The sequence below is a fragment of the Phalangium opilio genome, unplaced genomic scaffold (assembly GCF_054372755.1).
Source record: "Phalangium opilio isolate 3A_F unplaced genomic scaffold, DU_Popi_V2 ptg000113l_1, whole genome shotgun sequence".
NCBI classification, from domain to species: domain Eukaryota; kingdom Metazoa; phylum Arthropoda; class Arachnida; order Opiliones; family Phalangiidae; genus Phalangium; species Phalangium opilio.
The window spans coordinates 9,040,957-9,058,333 of record NW_028324209.1 but is presented as its reverse complement, the minus strand read 5'-3'; the positions used below and the strand labels follow the sequence as shown (position 1 = coordinate 9,058,333).

General features: G+C 35.6%; 4 protein-coding genes across 10 annotated transcripts in view; 3 read left to right on the top strand and 1 right to left on the bottom strand.

Annotated features, from left to right (window-relative positions):
* LOC149623818 (uncharacterized) overlaps positions 1 to 10,449 on the top strand; it is a 34,735-nt gene extending 24,286 nt beyond the window's left edge. For 3 of the 6 annotated variants that reach the window (XM_089853072.1, XM_089853067.1, XM_089853068.1), the window contains exons 2-10: positions 6,079 to 6,199; positions 6,253 to 6,341; positions 6,402 to 6,498; positions 6,568 to 6,698; positions 7,260 to 7,484; positions 7,549 to 7,715; positions 8,096 to 8,192; positions 8,260 to 8,400; positions 8,471 to 10,449. In XM_089853072.1, the coding sequence (XP_089709198.1) occupies positions 6,089 to 6,199; positions 6,253 to 6,341; positions 6,402 to 6,498; positions 6,568 to 6,698; positions 7,260 to 7,484; positions 7,549 to 7,715; positions 8,096 to 8,192; positions 8,260 to 8,400; positions 8,471 to 10,160 (2,748 nt within the window). In that variant the 5' untranslated portion in view covers positions 6,079 to 6,088 and the 3' untranslated portion in view covers positions 10,161 to 10,449. Of the gene's footprint in view, positions 1 to 5,797; positions 5,935 to 6,033; positions 6,200 to 6,252; positions 6,342 to 6,401; positions 6,499 to 6,567; positions 6,699 to 7,259; positions 7,485 to 7,548; positions 7,716 to 8,095; positions 8,193 to 8,259; positions 8,401 to 8,470 lie in introns of those variants that run through there. The other 3 variants (XM_089853071.1, XM_089853069.1, XM_089853070.1) reach the window with 3 other exon arrangements.
* On the top strand, positions 4,289 to 5,609 carry LOC149623819 (uncharacterized). Of its 2 annotated transcripts, XM_089853079.1 has the most exons (2): positions 4,289 to 4,664; positions 4,758 to 5,609. In XM_089853079.1, exons 1-2 carry the CDS (start codon positions 4,322 to 4,324, stop codon positions 5,051 to 5,053), a joined length of 639 nt encoding a protein of 212 aa, XP_089709205.1. In that variant the 5' UTR covers positions 4,289 to 4,321; the 3' UTR covers positions 5,054 to 5,609. The 2 variants fall into 2 exon arrangements, with proteins under 2 accessions (XP_089709205.1, XP_089709206.1); XM_089853080.1 differs by having other exon boundaries at positions 4,573 to 5,609.
* Positions 10,392 to 13,765, bottom strand: PolH (DNA polymerase eta). Its single transcript, XM_089853073.1, has 6 exons — positions 13,162 to 13,765; positions 12,957 to 13,091; positions 12,430 to 12,894; positions 12,237 to 12,356; positions 11,983 to 12,172; positions 10,392 to 11,920 (listed from the first exon to the last, which is right to left on the bottom strand). The coding sequence occupies exons 1-6, from the start codon at positions 13,296 to 13,298 to the stop codon at positions 10,541 to 10,543; spliced, it is 2,427 nt and encodes an 808-aa protein (XP_089709199.1). The 5' UTR covers positions 13,299 to 13,765; the 3' UTR covers positions 10,392 to 10,540.
* Positions 13,766 to 14,097: 332 nt separating this feature from the next.
* Positions 14,098 to 16,039, top strand: LOC149623816 (uncharacterized). Its single transcript, XM_089853062.1, has 6 exons — positions 14,098 to 14,281; positions 14,381 to 14,851; positions 14,953 to 15,383; positions 15,461 to 15,687; positions 15,748 to 15,847; positions 15,928 to 16,039. Exons 1-6 carry the CDS (start codon positions 14,170 to 14,172, stop codon positions 15,988 to 15,990), a joined length of 1,404 nt encoding a protein of 467 aa, XP_089709188.1. The 5' UTR covers positions 14,098 to 14,169; the 3' UTR covers positions 15,991 to 16,039.
* Positions 16,040 to 17,377: the final 1,338 nt, after the last annotated feature.

The following is a 17,377-nucleotide window of genomic DNA, read 5'->3' as shown; positions in this document are numbered from 1 at the left end:
TAAAAATAAAACTTTATCCCCATAGTGGAACTTTTATGTTAGGTATAACCATATTACCTTATATAATACCCAATAAAAACCACTCTTATTCGGAAGCTGCCTGGGGAAGTTAGGCAGGACCCCTCCCCCCCGGTGTGTGTGACATTTTATTTTTATTAACTCAGGAATATACGGTTAAATAATAACTTTATGTCCTATAAAGAATTTATTAATTTTTAACGCGAATTTCGCGACTTGGGTCATTGTAAATGTCCCTCTTATAATAAACCAAGAACCAATGTTAGATATGAGGTTTAGCTTATGTTAAAACAAGAACCCATTTACAGTTAGAGAACGTATGAGCTCATTCGTTTTGTACTGGTTTTGTTATATCACGCTTTTCAATATGACATTGATTGCTGCGTGATTTTGAATCGGTGGGGGTGGTGGGAGAAACAAGGGACCATCACGCTCTCGGGTTTTATATTAGTCCTTGTTTAAAGCTATTTATTTTTATGAAGAAAACACAAATATAAATATTCATGGAGGACTTTGAAACACTCTACACACAAATGACTTTTTCCGAAGAATTCGTGTAAGAATAATTTTTTCCCTGCTATATTATTCTTGTCGCCTTAATTCTATAAAGATATCGTTTCAATATTCATGTTAAAATTTAATAGATTACCGATGCTACCCACAGAAAAATTGTGAAAAATTCACCTATTATTATGCAGTCAGTATATTAACATTCGTTGCTATGTAATTTTTGTCAATTCTCCGAGACCTTTTCCTTGATCCCATTATCTTGCTGGGGTCGGTTTTTTTTATCCCTTCGCGATTAATTATTCAGGCATTCTCGGTGTCACGTTGATATCCTAGCGTATCCGAGGAGTCAATTAATATCTCTCTTGGCAGTCCAACGTTGATGACAAGACATTCTGCAGAATCTGCATCCGCTACAGAAGAACGGATATTTTACGGGGATCGTATGGAAACAATTTCCTTTTGACCTCCTTGATAGATATCGGCTCTGTCCTTTTATTTCTTTTATTCCTTTGTCCCCCCCGCCCCTTGGCATTCCTTGCATATTTATTCGTCGTTTTCTTACGTATTTGGTCAAGAACCAATATAAGATCCGATAACGTTCAAAGATAGGATTGGGACCCGTATCTCTTGGTTATCCTCACCATTGTCTCACATCACATCACCACCATATTGGCGGTGCAAACTTTATACGGTTCTTGATTGGGTTGATATCTTGGGTACGGGACTGCCAGCGACTGTATTTCCGCGTCCTGGACTTCTGGACGCGGGTTTTTAACGTTTTGTTTATACGGGGAATGTTTTTTTGGCGTATGGTAATCTAACAGTAACCAAAAATAGATCTATAAAGATTAAGCGATAAGAAAAATAAAATGTCCCATGAATACATTTGCAAGGCAAGAACCTTTGTTAGATCTGAGGTAGACTACTTCGATGTAACTAAGAGGGAAAGACAAGGGGGGGGGTAAAACGTTTCAGCGCCTGCGCTGTACGCTTGGAGGATCGTAAGAGTGAGAATCTGCAGAGACGACGAGGGATCAACCCCCTGAGGGCTGCTTACCCCCTTATTTACATAGGAAGGGTCTATTGAGCTGTTTTTCCACGCCCACTATTTCAAAGTTAATCGCGTCATCTTCGCACTGGTGAGAGAGACTCGTTGAAGGCGGCTTATTTCCACGTTCTCAAGTCTTATATGGGTTCTTATTGCAATTAAGCCAATATAATGTCAGGGTTTATTTTATGAAATTGCGGCATTCGATTTGCAATCGTATCTTTGAACTAAATTATTAATTGACTTTCCTATTCTGTTTAATTTGATTCTCATTTCATATTCTAAATTCGATCTCGTTATCTCTCGTCTCGTTTAAATATTGGTTTTACTCCACCACTTGGTAAATTTTGGGTAATTAAATTAATATGCCCGTATAGCAAAACAGATCTCTAATGCCAATCCGATTTCTGCCAGGCAAATTGAAAGGATAACCTTATCCATGGGCTAACGTATAATCCACGATACATTTTACCCCGTTAAATTGAAATCCATCAAATTAGGTTTAGCGTCATTAACCAATGGACGCGTTACAAATGGTTTAATTAAGACATTGTACTTTCTACCTGTACTAGCGGCGAAGAGACCGGGCGTTTCTTACTTTTCCGGCCACCATTTTAAAAATGGCGGCGTTTACAATCCTGAAATTGGAAAAGCCCATCTATAGGATAAAGCAAACTAGTATGCTAAATATTAATGAAAGAAATTCCCCAAGGAAGGTTATTTTCACATTTCTGACCGCCATTTTTCAAGATGGCTGAAGACTTGAAAAACATCTTTCTTTACGTCTATTTATTACTTTTAACAGTAATGTCCGCGTAAAGTTTCAGCACAGTATCTTGAACGGTTTGGTCTGGGTGTTCGTTATAAATTAAATTAGTTGCTAAGACTATTTTGTCCCATTTCACTCTCCCTTTGAATAGAAAATATATAGACAATTTGGAAAATGTAAAAGATAAAATTGTCAGTTTCTTTCTTTTTACTTTATTCTGTTTCCTCGGCGTGGCAGTGGCTACTTCTCCGATAATATTTGTAAGATTGCTTCTAAAAAATGAGTTAGGGGTTAAAAGGTAACAGAAATAATCTGCTCTAGTTCACGTACAAAATAGGCCACCTGTTGTGGTTTCTCCACTAACCTCGTCAATGGAAAGAGATAAGAAAGTATATACTGTATAGGAAACGGGAGCCGACGGAGGTAAAACTTTTCTCGAAAACTTGAGCTTACCAAAATTTCAGCCGCTAGACTTTATTGATCCTTGTTTTTTTTTTTTTTTTAAATATAAAAGATGAAGGGAGTAAATACTTCCGAAAACTACTTAACTAGTATTAAAGGGGACTCATCAGGATGTTTACTATTATGGCCGCCATTCTTAAAAATGGCGGCACTTTTAAACCCAAAATCATAAGATGTTTCTCAATGTATGGAAGTTATTCATCATGGAAGATTTTTACATTTATGGCCGCTATTTTACAAAATGGCTGCGGAATGAAAAAATGAAAAAGAAAATCTTTCTTAGCGAATAAATTTCCTGCAAAATTTCAGCTTGCACGTTAATTTTTGGACTTTATCTTTTACCAAGAAGGGATATCTAGTTTACTAGGGAGAAACTATAAGATGCCTAAGTACTCGCGTGCCATAGTCCCAGTAACCCCTTTCAAAATACAATGGGGGACGTAAAAGGAGGCCCCGGGCTATTTCGCCTCTCCTCAGTCTGAAAATTCGTAGTTTTCGTCATTCACGTCGCGCTGACGTGAGTTTTCAAGATGCCGGTTGTAATTTAGAGGCGGGGATTAACTCCGGACCTACGTTTGGACTGGAGATAAAGCTAGAAATGTTGCGAACTTATAACTTCACCCCAGTAAACTAGATATCACTCCTTGCTTTTACTTATATAGATGTAGAAATTTGAAATAATAATAATAATAAAAATCCCTAATGACTAATTAGACTCCATTAGCGGGTAATTAGTCCAACTTTAGAGCTCCGCTAATTGTCACGAGAGAAAGTCTTAACTCGTATATTTAATTATTAAACGCGAAAGACGCAATTGTAAACTTAAGTTGGCTTTTTCTTAGAAAATAACGACATTTAAAATTCCCCATAGAACCCAAGAACTTAAAACGTTTATCTCTTAAGCTATAACGAAACTCCAGAATTAATTACGAAGTATTCGTTCGTTTGCCGGAAAGAATTTACTTGGGAATTATTCAAATTAAACGTTTTTATCATATTGAAATCACTTTAGATTTCTTCAAACTTACGAAGCGAAGTCGACTGTTATATTTGGCTTGTGTCGGTGATGAAAAAAATAAAAATAAAAATAAATTTAAATATTTACAAATCTTTATTCATGAGGGTCGCGGTTTGGTTTTTCCCTCTTGGGATTCGTCTCTAGAATATTCGAGTTAGGATTCGACTTAAGCCTAAAGAGTATGTTCGACGTGGAATATGTAATAGAGTGAAAGGTAGGATATAAGTTTAGGACGAAACATATTTCATAGTTTTAGTTTAATACGTTGGGTCTGAAAGTATAAAGTTTCTTCTTATCTAGTTTGGTTACGTATAAGAAATAGGAACTTTTATCGCTTTTGATTTCTCGATGGTCTTGGCGGGAAACCGCGTAAAAGATACTGGATCTTATAAGGATGGAATAGAATTATTGTTTGCTCAGTAACTTTTTCGTCTTTATTCAGAATGCCTCGATACTTCGCGTCCCATCACCTGCGAAAGTTTTGTTTGAACAATTAATGCGAGAATATATTATCTTTTACGTGTGGACCACCAAAATTAATATACCTAAGCCTAGTTATATTTTGCGGTTTTATTTATTTTCTTATCAAGTTTGCTTTGATCGTACGTCTTTGTCGTCAGTTTTCAGTTTTTTTGATTGCCAATTAAGTTATTTTTATTGGTTTGGTACACGGATCGCTGTGTGTATTTGTAATTGCGTATACTTAAGGGAAAGGGGTTTGAATTTAAATGGCGGGTTTTTTTCCAGAATGGTTCGTGTCTTGACTCTCTTATCACTGACCATTCTGACATTCCTAACAAAATGCCAAGCCGGTCCCGTGAGATCTAGCGAAGAATCTGGTACGAAAGAAACGCGTTTTCCCTCGCAAAATCATCATCCTGAAATTGTATTTGATCGTGTGGATCAAATTTACCAATCGCCATCCATTCCAGCTATGGAAGGTGAAAGGAGTCAAGTAAACGAGCAATTACTAGGAGGGGATCCGAGTTCAAATGATGTGGCGGCGTATTTTCCCGTCAAAAGGACGAGACGCGCGACGCTACCCGTTCCTCTGATGAGTATAAGAATGGCCCCCATTGAATTGTACGGACTACCGGAAGGTGGAAATGCCCCTTTCGAAGAACGTGAAAGGAGGAAGTTTCCCGAAGTTGATTCCAGAGGATTTGACGAGGATATTTTCGACGAAGGATTCGGGGAGTTTCACCCCATGAAACGTTGGCCCCATTGAACTGTAAATAACCCAAGATTATTGACAATTTTAAACAATTTAGGGGCGGTTTTATCTTCCCCCTAATTCTACTAAAACTTATACATTCTCTAAATTTATCGCAATATGGCGCGACCGAGGAGATAGGCCTAAATGTTTTCAGCTCTGTTTTTTGAGAACTGTATTTTCGCCTGTTATTTCTTTTTATCTCATTCTTCAGGATAAGATATTGTGGTAAATTTAAGATATTCTTCGTCTTTGTACAAAATATGTTAAGTTCCATTCTTCCCCAACCAAAAAAACGAGAGAAAAAACCAAAGTATAACAAATCTTGTCTCTTAACCATTTGAAATGAAAGATACCACTTAAAAACCCCTGTGATATTATTGTATATTCGTTTTATTTTTATATTTATTTATTTATTTACAAATTTACAAAGTAAATAGGTGTATTGTTTATTTGTTTACTAAACGACTTTAACAGTTGTTTAGGTAATTATGTTCCACGGGGTGCGATTCAAAAGGGGATGAAATATTATATAAATGTATAAAAAAATAATATATTAACATGTTTAAATGTACCAGAGAACTGCGTTTGAAAAGTGCAAATAAAATATTTAACGAAGATTAATTTTAAGGAATAACAAACAACTGGCATTCTTGAAGCGGCTGTGAATCTGAAATTTCAATTTCGCGCGCATTTTATTGTAGGTGGCGCTGGGCCATAGCGGCTTTCTAACGACTCGAATATCTCAGCCAATGAGAAGTGAGATCGATGTTGATAAAAATTACAATTTATTTTTGAATGTTGGAAAGCGGAGTGGACGCCGATTAACGATGTTTTAAACTATAACCTTAATTTAGTAGTTATTTAAACCTTTTTCAGTCGGTTTTTTTACGAAGGTGAGCTTCTAACTGATTCAAATCTTTACGCTTACATTAGGAAGTTACCTTTAAAATTTATTTTTTTATTTTTTAATTAAACATTGGCGTTTCTTGCAGGGTTTACCGATCTTTATATGTTTGAACAATTAAATTCTTAATTAGAATAAACACAATGAGTGAAAATATTTCCGAAGACCTAGAAGATTGGATAATTAATAGCCTGATTAAATTAGGTGTTACGATTCCGAAATTAAAAAAACTAAAAGCTCAAGTTTATAAACAGGTAAACTCTTCAAATTTCTTGACGTAATTAGAAAATTTACAAAATAATTTTAGAATCACAAAGTACCACCCGGGAAAGTCTTTGGGGTTATGCTTTCTCAGCAAATCCACAATGAACAGAGTGAGAATGATACAATCCCTAAGTAAGTCTAGAATCTAGCCACCTTTACCCTTTTACACACCCGTTAAACTCAATCTTATAGATTTCTTCTTGAGGCTACGAATTTTCTTATACCCCACTTAGACCACAAATGCCTCTTCCGCAAACGAGGCCAAGACTCTCGTATTAAAAAGTTAAGAGTAAGTTAAATCTTGGTTCTATAAGTCAAAGTTAAGGCTGGTGTAAATTACCTAACCCTATTTCATTAGGAACGAATTGAAGCTGGGGGAACTCTTGATGAGACAGTGTTTGTAGACGATGTAGCTACATTAATCAAAGCTTGGCTGCGAGAGTTGCCTGTTCCAGTTATACCAAATGAATTTCACGATTTTATCCTCAGGTATTTGTATATTTGTCAGTGGTGTGCGAGTCCCGTTTTTTCGGTTTCGAGCCGAGTCCGAGTATCGAAACTAATTTCTTATCGAGTATCGAGCCGAGTCTCAAAAATCCTTTCGAGTATCGAGTATTTAGATAGGTCAAATTTTGGTTCCTTCGAGTAATTATCGAGTCTCAAATATTGACTTGTCGAGTAGCAATTTTGTAAATTTCTTAAAAATAACGAAGATTTTCAATTATCTAATATCTAACTAGTTCAAAAAGATTGTAAGTGATCAATTAAACATTGAACGGCTGATTTTCAAAATAAATGATCATGAACTCATCGTCTGCTATAGTTATAAGCCTCGTATTTGAGTATTTGTCGAGGCATTTAAGATGTTAAAAAGCTACTCGAATCTGTCTCGAGTATCTCAATGTGTTGTTATCGAGTATCGAGTCGCGTACTCGGCTCGATACTCGAACCGAGTACTCGAACCGAGTACTCGAACTTAACGAGTACTCGCACACCCCTGATATTTGTTTGAAATTAAAGGAAGTATTTAACTTGTTTCTATTAATTTAGTTGCCATAAACTCGCAATTGAAACGAAAACGAGTGTTCCTTTACTTCAGGCTTGTTCCCTTTTACCCAAACCTCATTTAAACACCTTAAAGTACTTGTTAAACTTCTTGGCGCGTGTTGCTTGGAATAGTGTGGCAAACTGTATGGATAGTCAAAGTTTGTCTATAGTATTTGGACCCAATTTGATTAGGGGAGATTGTAGACTGGTTAAAAATGAAAAAGCGAGGTAGTTTAGTATTTAATTTTAATTTTTTAAGATTTAGGCCTAGTTTAATGCGGGAACTTTACAGCGCTCAACTTTTAAAAGAGAAAGAAGGTGGTGAACGTAACTTACTTCAATGGATGATTGAACACGCGGACGAAATTTCCAAACTTCCAGAATCCTTGCAACTTTTAGCTTCTTTGGGTACGGAGGATGAAGTTTTAACGAGAAAGAAACGACGAAAGAGTATGTCAGGTAACACTCACGATAATGGCTTAGTACATTCATGGTCATGTTTCTCCGCTCAAGATTCTTTTAATTAAAATTAATTTGCATTGCATGAAACTTAGCGTCATATTTTTATTAATTTGCATGAAACTTAGCGTCATTAAAATTAATTTGCATGAAACTTAGCGTCATTAAAATTAATTTGCATGAAACTTAGCGTCATATTTTTATTAATTAATTTGCATGATGATCAATTTGACAATTTCTTTTAAACTTAGCGTCAAATTTTATTATTTTACCAGTCAATCAAATTGCGTGTAATATTATAAATATAGCTCTTTTTAACTTATCAAATAAAAACTAGCCATCTCAATTGGTTTTCTTTTATTCTTCCTTGTTAATTTAAGGTTTTACCGAACTTATGGGATGCAAAATTAAGAAAATGGTTACCAATCAAGACAAAACACCCGCTCTAAGTAACAGTTCCAAAAGAAAGAGTGTTAGGTTAGATTTTTACACTAATGTTTGATCAGTTTGAATTTGAACGTAAACTAACAATTATCGTTGATAGAAAATCGCAAAGAGGTAAAGGTAAGTTTTTCGTACACGATGCCGACCAGAAAAAATTGGAATCCTCCGCGAATAAAACTAAGAATAGTGGTGAAAAACGTGAAGACAATCATGAGTCGTCAAAAGAAACAACTCCAAAGAGGTATTCCTGGAAAAGTTAGCTTTCCTTCATTTACTCTCAAACTAATCTAAAATTTACTCGAATAATTTAGCTCTTGTTGCTCACCAATAGCGTTAACAACAATTACTACCTCGTCTAAACCTAAAGAAAAAAGCAACCTTAAAGTTAATACTCGCGTGGTTTCCTCGCAAAACCCGCTGCAGTCATTGAGAAAACTTGAAAAAGTAGTGGAAGCCACTTCAAACCGCACCGAGTCTTTCAAACGAAGCCAAGAACAAATCATTCGTGTTAATTCCCCAGTCACAAGATCACAGTCGCAACACTTGGAGTCTTTCAAGAACCATCGTTTGACCATTGAAGTCGGGACTCCCGCGTCCATGAAGCGTAGATCAAGGAGTGCTATCACGTTTCATCCAGCTGTGATGGATAATTCGGATTTGAAAGCCGTCGATCGACCTTGCTTAACTCCAGTCACAAGATCACAATCCCAATCTATGTTGAAACGAAAATCAAGTACAAATTTAAGAACATCCGTGAAACGAAGATCGCAAAGCGCAGTAACAATCATTCCTGTTGGAAATAATTTGGAAGTTGATAAATTCGACGTTGGCGTTACTCCAATCACGAACAAAATGGAAAAAATGAATATCAATTCTTCAATACGACGTTCGGGAAGCGTCTATCGCTCTTCCAAAGTTACAAAGAGCTCCACGTTGAGACGAGGAAGACCTAACTCTATCAAAACCGGGTTAAGCGCCACGAGAAAGCCTAAAGTTCGATCGAACTCCTCCGTTTCTTATAAAAATGGATCTCTTAGGAGGGTAAAGGTCGCGAGACGTTCCAGAAGTTCAACCAACTTTGAAGTTACTGGTGCTGAAAGTGACTCTTCAAATTCATTGGAAAATTCGGGAGTTCCACTGGATTTAAGGCTTAATAAAGACGGAGATGAAATAGATTTGGGCGTTTTTCCAGAGGAAAACGACGCGGTAAAAACACCAAAGCAGAGTGAAGAACGCGTAATCAAGAAAAAGCTCTACTTTTCACCAAGTTTTGAAGGAAAGTCAACTGAATATGACAGCATTGGAAATGAATTATACCGCTCCCTCGGATTCTCCCCCCCTTTAGATGGAATTCATCAAAACACTGAAAAATCTTTCCCTTTAACTCTCGAAACATTGGAAGATCATAGCCCATCGTCCGAGGAATTGAAAGACAAACTTGAAAACAATGAAAATGACGTCATCAACGTTACTCCCGCTTTGTTCAAAGCCCCGACTGAATCACCCATACCGTTAAGCGGCCCTCGAACGAGATCCACTACTAACAAAACTTCCATCCAAAGTTCAACTCCAGCCAATTTAAACCGAATTCAATGGCAAGACGCGGCCCAGTTTGCTTTCTCGAAAAGTCAAGACTCGGAGGATGATATTCAGGGCTCAAAGAGAGATTCCATCATCAAATTACGAGAAATGAACGCTGGGAAAGTTCTGGCTTCGATTCATCTTTATAATGCCATTGAAAAAGTCCATTCAGTCAAACCATCACCCGGACCTAAATTAGCGACTTTTGAACGTAACTCCGTAGCTTCCAAGTCTGTCAGGGATCGAAAAGAGCTTTTTAAAGACGCTCAAGGGTTTCTAGTACCCAGAGATTTGCCTTCGTCTATTAAGAGACCTAACATTCCGAGCGGTAGACTGTTATCGCGAACACCCGACTCACCATTGCCTCGAAATTGGCATAAAAAGAAAAATGCCAGCGCGGACTTGCTGTATGTGAATTAAAAACGCAGTGTTATTGCTTTTGCTGAAACAAATATAACAGTAATCACTGTTTTAGCCTAACTTACTTATCTTTATGTATTTTTTTACTATTTTTCACCTTTATATTATATTATATTTCAATAACTGAACTTTTTTTAATTTTCTATACAAAACTTTTAAAAGAATGTTGCAAACATTCAACGGCAATCAAATGGTTCTGGCTTTTAAAATATTTTTTTGAAATTCTTCCAATTTTTTTTATAAAGCACAAATTAAATTTTTTATTTAGAAATAAAAATTTTAATCAGCATTTGTATATTATGATTTAAAACAAAAAATATATTCATCGTTTCTAAAAAGACCAATTAACGACTTAACAAATTGAAATAAATAATAAGTTTTCATTTTAGATAAAAATCTAAAGTTCTATTTTCAGTTTTGGACTTTTTGGGATCCCTTTTCTTTGATTTAAGATTTGGTTTTCTTTTATTGGAGTTTTTTGTAAGTGTTATTGTTGTTCTTTTATCGTTTTGAGTAGCGGAATTACCAGACCTCATTTCTTTTTGCAGTTTTTGAGCAAAATGAAAATCTAAATGATCTTCAACTTCTATCAGCGGAATCCTTTTGTCGCAATCATCACAGGCATAAAATTCGTCATTTTCAACCCCAAAATTTGGTAGTTCATTTGATGCAGTTGACGTTGTTGCGACTGGGTTATCAGTTTCACTTTCATTTATTTTTAAGAAAGACATTTCTTCCATTTTTCTAGCAAAAAATCCCTTACTAGACTCTGAAGAACGAGAACTAGTGTCATCGTTAAATTGCGCAATCTTAGTTTTGGTTACTTCATCAGAATCATTAGAAAGATCTAGATCTCCCTTTGAAGAGTTCTTCAACTCTTCTATTTTCCTGGCGAAAAAACTCTTTATCGGAGATGGTTTAGGTTTGTTTACAGTTTCATCGTTTTTCTTTGCAAAGAAACCTTTCAATGGTGAAGTTTCAAACTTAACCTCGTCGCCATGATCTTTTTCTTCAACATTCCCTTCAGATTTCTTTCCGAAAAAACTTTTTAATGACGAAGTTTCAAACTTAACATCGTCGCCATGATCTTTTTCATTAACATTCCCTTCAGATTTCTTTCCGAAAAAACTTTTTAATGGTGAAGTTTCAAACTTAACCTCGTCGCCATGATCTTTTTCTTCAACATTTCCTTCAGATTTCTTTCCGAAAAAACTTTTTAATGACGAAGTTTCAAACTTAACATCGTCGCCATAATCTTTTTCATTAACATTCCCTTCAGATTTCTTAGCGAAAAAACCCTTAAATCTTGAAGTTTCCAATTTAACATCATCGTGATTATCTTTTTCTTTTGTGCTAAAAAAACTTATCAATGAAGAGTTATCTTTCTTCAAATTCTCCTCAATTTCAATTGTCCCTGCACTATTACTACTATTGTTAATTTCAAGTTCTAAATTAGGTTTAGGAGGATTAGATTTTGAACTTGACGCTGCGGTAGACGCGCTAAAGTATGATTGTATATTGCTTGTAGATCCAAGAAGGGTGTCTTGAAACTTTCCAGCGGATAAAGATAAGTTTGTTAAGGGAGGAATCCATGTACCTCCGTTTGAACCACACGAAAATTTGTCCAATACTTTCATAGCGTCTGAAATAATTCTTTCAGTGTCATAGTTGAAGAGCTGCATTGATTTTGACATGGAACTGAATCTTTTGTCCCCCAATCTACTAATTGAAATTGTAAGAAGTTGGGCTGTTCTATGATTCTAAAAGAACACAAAACTTGTAATAAATAATTAATTTTTAATTACACCGAACTTATTCTTACAGTTTCGCGATCTTTATTCAATCTTTCCACCAATTCCTGGGTCAACAATGTCAACCATTTTGATACATTCTCTCTCGACCCCAAGGCAGTTTTTCCAGGGAAGTTTTTGCCACAACCAATAGACTTTGAGAGTTGCCGAGCTGTTACTGGATCATTTTCAATTCCACGAGCCAAATTATAAAGGTAAGATCTATCAAAAAAGTTAAGGTATAATTTTTAAACTGCCCTAAGTTATTTAAACAACTTAAACTGACCCATTTTTATCTCCAAAATGTTTATGCAATTCATTTTCACTAAATGTAGCTAATTCACTCATCATTTGAATTCCTAATTTCTCTTTAATTTCTGCACCAAATTTTCCACCTAAACTTCGCCTATTTTATAAAAGATCTATTAATATGATCCCTATTATTAGTTTTAAAGTTTTTTAATAAGAAGCTTAAATACACTTTATGTATGGGAATTGTCTCGTATAAATGAGCTATGAAGTCAAAAGGCAATATTGTTTGTCCATTTGGTTTATGAAGCCCAGCAATTAATTTTGCTAACACCTTATTATGGGCTATTCCAGCTGAGCATCTATATCCAGTGTTTTTGTAGACAGTTTCTCTAATTTCCTCCGCTAAAATTCCAGCAACGGCTAATCTTTTATCATTGTGGTTGAAAACACACGATGTTTCAAGCCATCTTTTAACTCCCGCTGCTCTGGGATCTTCAGTTTTCTCTTCTGCACTTTCAAAACCAATTACAAATGTATTGGCCAACATTTTCGGGGTTATTTCTTCAGTTTTGGCCATTCGTTGCGTCACAATGTCAGTAACATCCAGATAAGCTTCATCAATGCTGGCCCTCTCAACTATCTCACTAAATGAGCATAGTTCTTTCATGACTTGGGCTCCAGCATCCCGATATCTGAAAGACGATTGTTAGTTTAATGTTGTTTTGACAGCATGTTAACTCAATTTCGATCTTACTTGTCCAAATTAGCTTTGCCACGTTCTTCCCGAACTCTAAATAGATGAAGATCTGGACATTTGGTCTTGGCTTCATCACCACGCATGCTTCTAGTGACTCCACACGCACGTGCTTCATAATTCACAGCTATTATGCTAGTTATTTTAATTTTAAAATCAACTTAATTTTTCTTGATTTGCATAAAAATAACTTAATTACGCATACCCTCCGCCTTTCCACGCATTATATTGAGCGACAACGCAGGGCTTTCCCATAAACTCTGGTGCGAGTTTTTGTTCAACTTGAACGTAAAAACAGTCCATATCCACAAGTATCACGATTCTTTCCGATGAGTTATTCATTTATGAATAGTTATAAATTTATTTAAAATAATATAAAAGATAAAGACCGGTTGATAAACTAATGGAAGCGTTATGTGACAAAACGGGGTTATGCAACGCTTGTTTATGTAAATTCATGTAAACAAACTTTCCCGCCAATAGCAGTGCTTTTCAGTGCTTCAAGCATAGAAATCGGGTTCTCTCTATACGTAAATTATACATTACCAATGCAGCAATGCTTGGCTCTGAACGCCGTTAACAATCCTCCCTGGTTAGATCAAAGAGAGTATAGGGGAGGAGTGGAAAGAGGGGAAAATCTTGTCACGCTTTTCTACCGCGCATCTTCAATGCGCAGTACCGAGGCATTTCCGTTTGAGACATTAAACGGTATCGTAGGTGGCGCGACTGAGCCGGAAACTCCCTCGTACCGCTAGTATAATTTAGGCGAGACATAACTATTTACGCTTGTGGAGCGGGGGAGCTTCCACTCCTCCAGTCCTCCCTTAAGGCCGGTTCAGACGTCACTATTTTTCTCGCTACGCTCGCTGTGCTGAGCTCATCAGATTTTCTGGTTTCACCAGCCTTTAGAAAATTCACTGTTCACACGGACAAAATTTCCTCACCGAGGTCAACAGTGAGAAAATTTTGTCCGTGTGAACAGTGAATTTTCTAAAGGCTGGTGTAGCCAGAAAATCTGATGAGCTCAGCACAGCGAGCGTAGCGAGAAAAAGAGTGTCGTCTGAACGGGCCTTTATATTCTCTTTGGTTAGATCACCGCCTCATAGGAGGCGGTGGTTAGATTAACGGTTACGACTTACGACCAAAGGGCAAAGGCCCGTCTTCCATGTTTCGATAATTTTTCTTAAATAAGTAAATTAATTCCCAGTATTTAATGGCGCAAGGTAGACGAGTTGAACCCGAAGGTTTGTCTCGGTTTAGTGAAGATGTTGGAGTTCAAACTACAAATGTAGAATTCTCAGGAAGCGAAAATTCATCTAATAATAGTAAGCCTTGGCTGTTTGTTTACATTTTTTGAATAATTTAATTTTCAAATATTAAGAAAGTTGCGAAATTTAAAATGTGTCACGTTCAATTTTTTTAAGGTAATCACAGCGATGAAGCTCAAAACAACTTGTACACACCAACAATTGAATCGCGTGAGGAATTCATTCAAAACTCAAACTATCATCGTCAAAATGTCTCTATGGAAGATCTTTATAGATCCGTGTCCAGAGCTTCGTTAAACAACAATAACTATCAGTTTACTCCAGAGAGCGTAACGACTCCGGTTATACAAAACACTGGCAACCCGTCTCATGATGTTCCAGTATGCCTCCATGAAGGAATGCAAGGTGGAAGCCCTGTACTAATAACCTTGCCTTTTCAAACGATGGATAATCTACAAACTTTTGTACCTTGTTCTACTTGCCACCAACCAAATGCCACATCCCCAAGCATTCGCGCTAGTAATACAGTTGCCTTTTGCGTGTCGGAAGTGAATATCAGAACTTCTCAGTTAACATTAGTGCCTTGTTATTTGTGTTGGAAGCCTGCCTACCAATCAGTTAAAGCTGGTAAATTAAGTTTTACTTTATTGTAACCATTATGCACTCTTTAAGGTCTATTTTTTAGCCTATTTTGTTTAGTTTATCGCTCTTTAACATTATTTCAACAGTGCCAAATAAAATAACTGTACCACTATTCCCAACTTTATCAACAAACAATGATGATGGAACCAGCGAAGAGTCAATTCGTTTTGTTCCTTGCGGAGTTTGTTTGCAAAATGATCATGAAATTTTAGCCCAACATCCTACAAATGAAACTGAACTTCTACAAGAACCTCAACTTGAAGAGAATGAATATCTCCTTAATCCTCAAGTTGATCAAGGTTTAACGGAATCTAGAACTTACTTCAAGCCTCTAAGAGTTGGAGGACCTGCGGAGACTGTTCGAGAGTTTATGACTCAAACTTCACCTAATTTGGGAATGGAAGATCAAGTTTGCGAGGATCAAGAAGACGGAGAGGATTTAGCAGTTGCTTGGTTCATTCCCTTTAATTCTTTAAAGAAAAATTACAATGAATCGGAAGAAACAATAAGCTTGCAGGTATACTTGTTCATTCATTTATCTACTTATTTGTTTTAATTTTTACTTTTAAACGTACGTTAACTTCATTATCTCAGAGAGCTTTTCTCAAAAATTGTACATCTTTGATCAAAAATTCAAAGCAACGTCAAAGAGAACTTCCTAAATTACCTCAAATTAGATTAAGAAGAAATAATTCTTCAAATGTGTCCAAAACTCGTTCAACAGAGGCAGTCAAGATTGAATTGCCATCAAAATTTACGCACAATGTTGGAACTTGTCCCCCTTCATTTACACACAAAGAGATGAGACAACAAACGGAGAAGTTAGAAGTCGTATTTATTTTATTAGTATTTACATTTAAGTATCCTTTTAACTCTCGTAGAATTTATCGAAGATTGCCAGAATCTTACGAACCTCAAAGACAAAAACTAAGAGAACAGCTCAATCAAACGCACAGATTGATGGCTTATTTATTTCAAAAGGTATGGATTTTATTTAATTATGATATGTAAATTATTAAGTTATGTAAGTTTTAATTAATTGATTTGAATGTTTATGACAGAAATTACAACGTGCAACATTAAAGGGTAAAGTTAGTTGGCAAATTACAGAGTCTTGTTTATGAAAATGATTAAATTTATTTGTTAATAAATAAAAATTGTAAAAATAAAAGATTCAAATTGTTTTATTTTTTTCCAAACTCGAGAATTTTAGTAGTAGATGGCACTAGATGGCGCTATAGAGATGATGGTACTAATATCGTTAGGCCTTGGTTTATTTTGGTTGTCAAATTTGAAAATTACAGCGGTTTATGTTGAATTTGTTATTTCTGAGGCTTATTTTCTCATCCTTTCATTTAATTCTGGCAAAACTTTGACATTAAAAACAGTTTTTAATTAATTAAATTTTTACTTATTAATTTGCCTGTTTCCTTCTTTTTTTGAGTAGTAGATGGCACTATAGAGATGATGGCGCTAATATCGTTAGGCCTTGGTTTATTTTGGTTGTCAAATTTGAAAATTACAGCGGTCTATGTTGAATTTGTTATTTCTGAGGCTTATTTTCTCATCCTTTCATTTAATTCTGGCAAAACTTTGACATTAAAAACAGTTTTTAATTAATTAAATTTTTACTTATTAATTTGCCTGTTTCCTTCTTTTTTTGAGTAGTAGATGGCACTATAGAGATGATGGCGCTAATATCGTTCGGCCTTGGTTTATTTTGGTTGTCAAATTCGAAAATTACAGCGGTTTATGTTGAATTTGTTATTTCTGAGGCTTATTTTTTCATCCTTTTATTTAATTCTACAAAAAAATTTTGACATTAAAAACAGTTTTTAATTAATTAAATTTTTACTTATTAATTTGCCTGTTTCCTTCTTTTTTTGAGAAAGTTTATTTCTAACGCCATTTAGTGAAGGTTCTGTCCTGTGATTGGTCAAAAGTCAGATTTCACGCTTCCTACGTCCCCCCCCCCCCCGTCGAAGCCGTAGTAATGTCAAAGGTCGCGTTATTGAAAATTAGGCTAATTTCAAGAATTTCAAGTGGAAACTGCGTTGGACAACTCTCCGACTAAAATTTTAAGTAAGGTTTTAATAATCGTAAATAAAGTCGATATATTAGTGAAAAACGATGCAAGAGGACTGATATTAATGGAAAATACTGTTTCGTGTAAGTAAATCACACTTTTAAGTTATTAATTAAAGATAAAATTAATATCCCCCTTTTCGGTGGGCGGCATTTCTAAGCCTTGGCTTCATCCAAAATTCATACCTTTAGATAAAATAGTTTTTCAAACAAAAATTAGCCGTCACTTATGACAAATAACATAAAAATATGAATAATAATTTAGAAATCAAGTTAGCAAATCAGTTTTTGTTTATAATTAAACCTGTAATTAGCCGGATGGTAATGGATTTATACAATTGGTAAGTATAAGAGCAGCTGGAATGTTTCAGGCAATCCCAAGAAATATGCAAACAACATTAGCACTGATTAGTAATAAGTAGGTAT

Bases quoted from the DNA above. Each gene is read 5' to 3' on its own strand.
- LOC149623819 (XM_089853079.1), top strand. From the start codon at position 4,322: ATGCGAGAATATATTATCTTTTACGTGTGGACCACCAAAATTAATATA. The intron at 4,665-4,757 runs GTACGAAAGAAA...CATCCATTCCAG, and splicing joins GAGATCTAGCGAAGAATCTG to CTATGGAAGGTGAAAGGAGT.
- PolH (XM_089853073.1), bottom strand. From the start codon at position 13,298: ATGAATAACTCATCGGAAAGAATCGTGATACTTGTGGATATGGACTGT. The intron at 12,357-12,429 runs GTATTTAAGCTT...TTTATAAAATAG, and splicing joins ACAATTCCCATACATAAAGT to GCGAAGTTTAGGTGGAAAAT. The intron at 12,173-12,236 runs GTCAGTTTAAGT...CTTTTTTGATAG, and splicing joins CATTTTGGAGATAAAAATGG to ATCTTACCTTTATAATTTGG.
- LOC149623816 (XM_089853062.1), top strand. From the start codon at position 14,170: ATGGCGCAAGGTAGACGAGTTGAACCCGAAGGTTTGTCTCGGTTTAGT. The intron at 15,384-15,460 runs GTATACTTGTTC...TCATTATCTCAG, and splicing joins AAGAAACAATAAGCTTGCAG to AGAGCTTTTCTCAAAAATTG. The intron at 15,688-15,747 runs GTTAGAAGTCGT...TAACTCTCGTAG, and splicing joins ATGAGACAACAAACGGAGAA to AATTTATCGAAGATTGCCAG.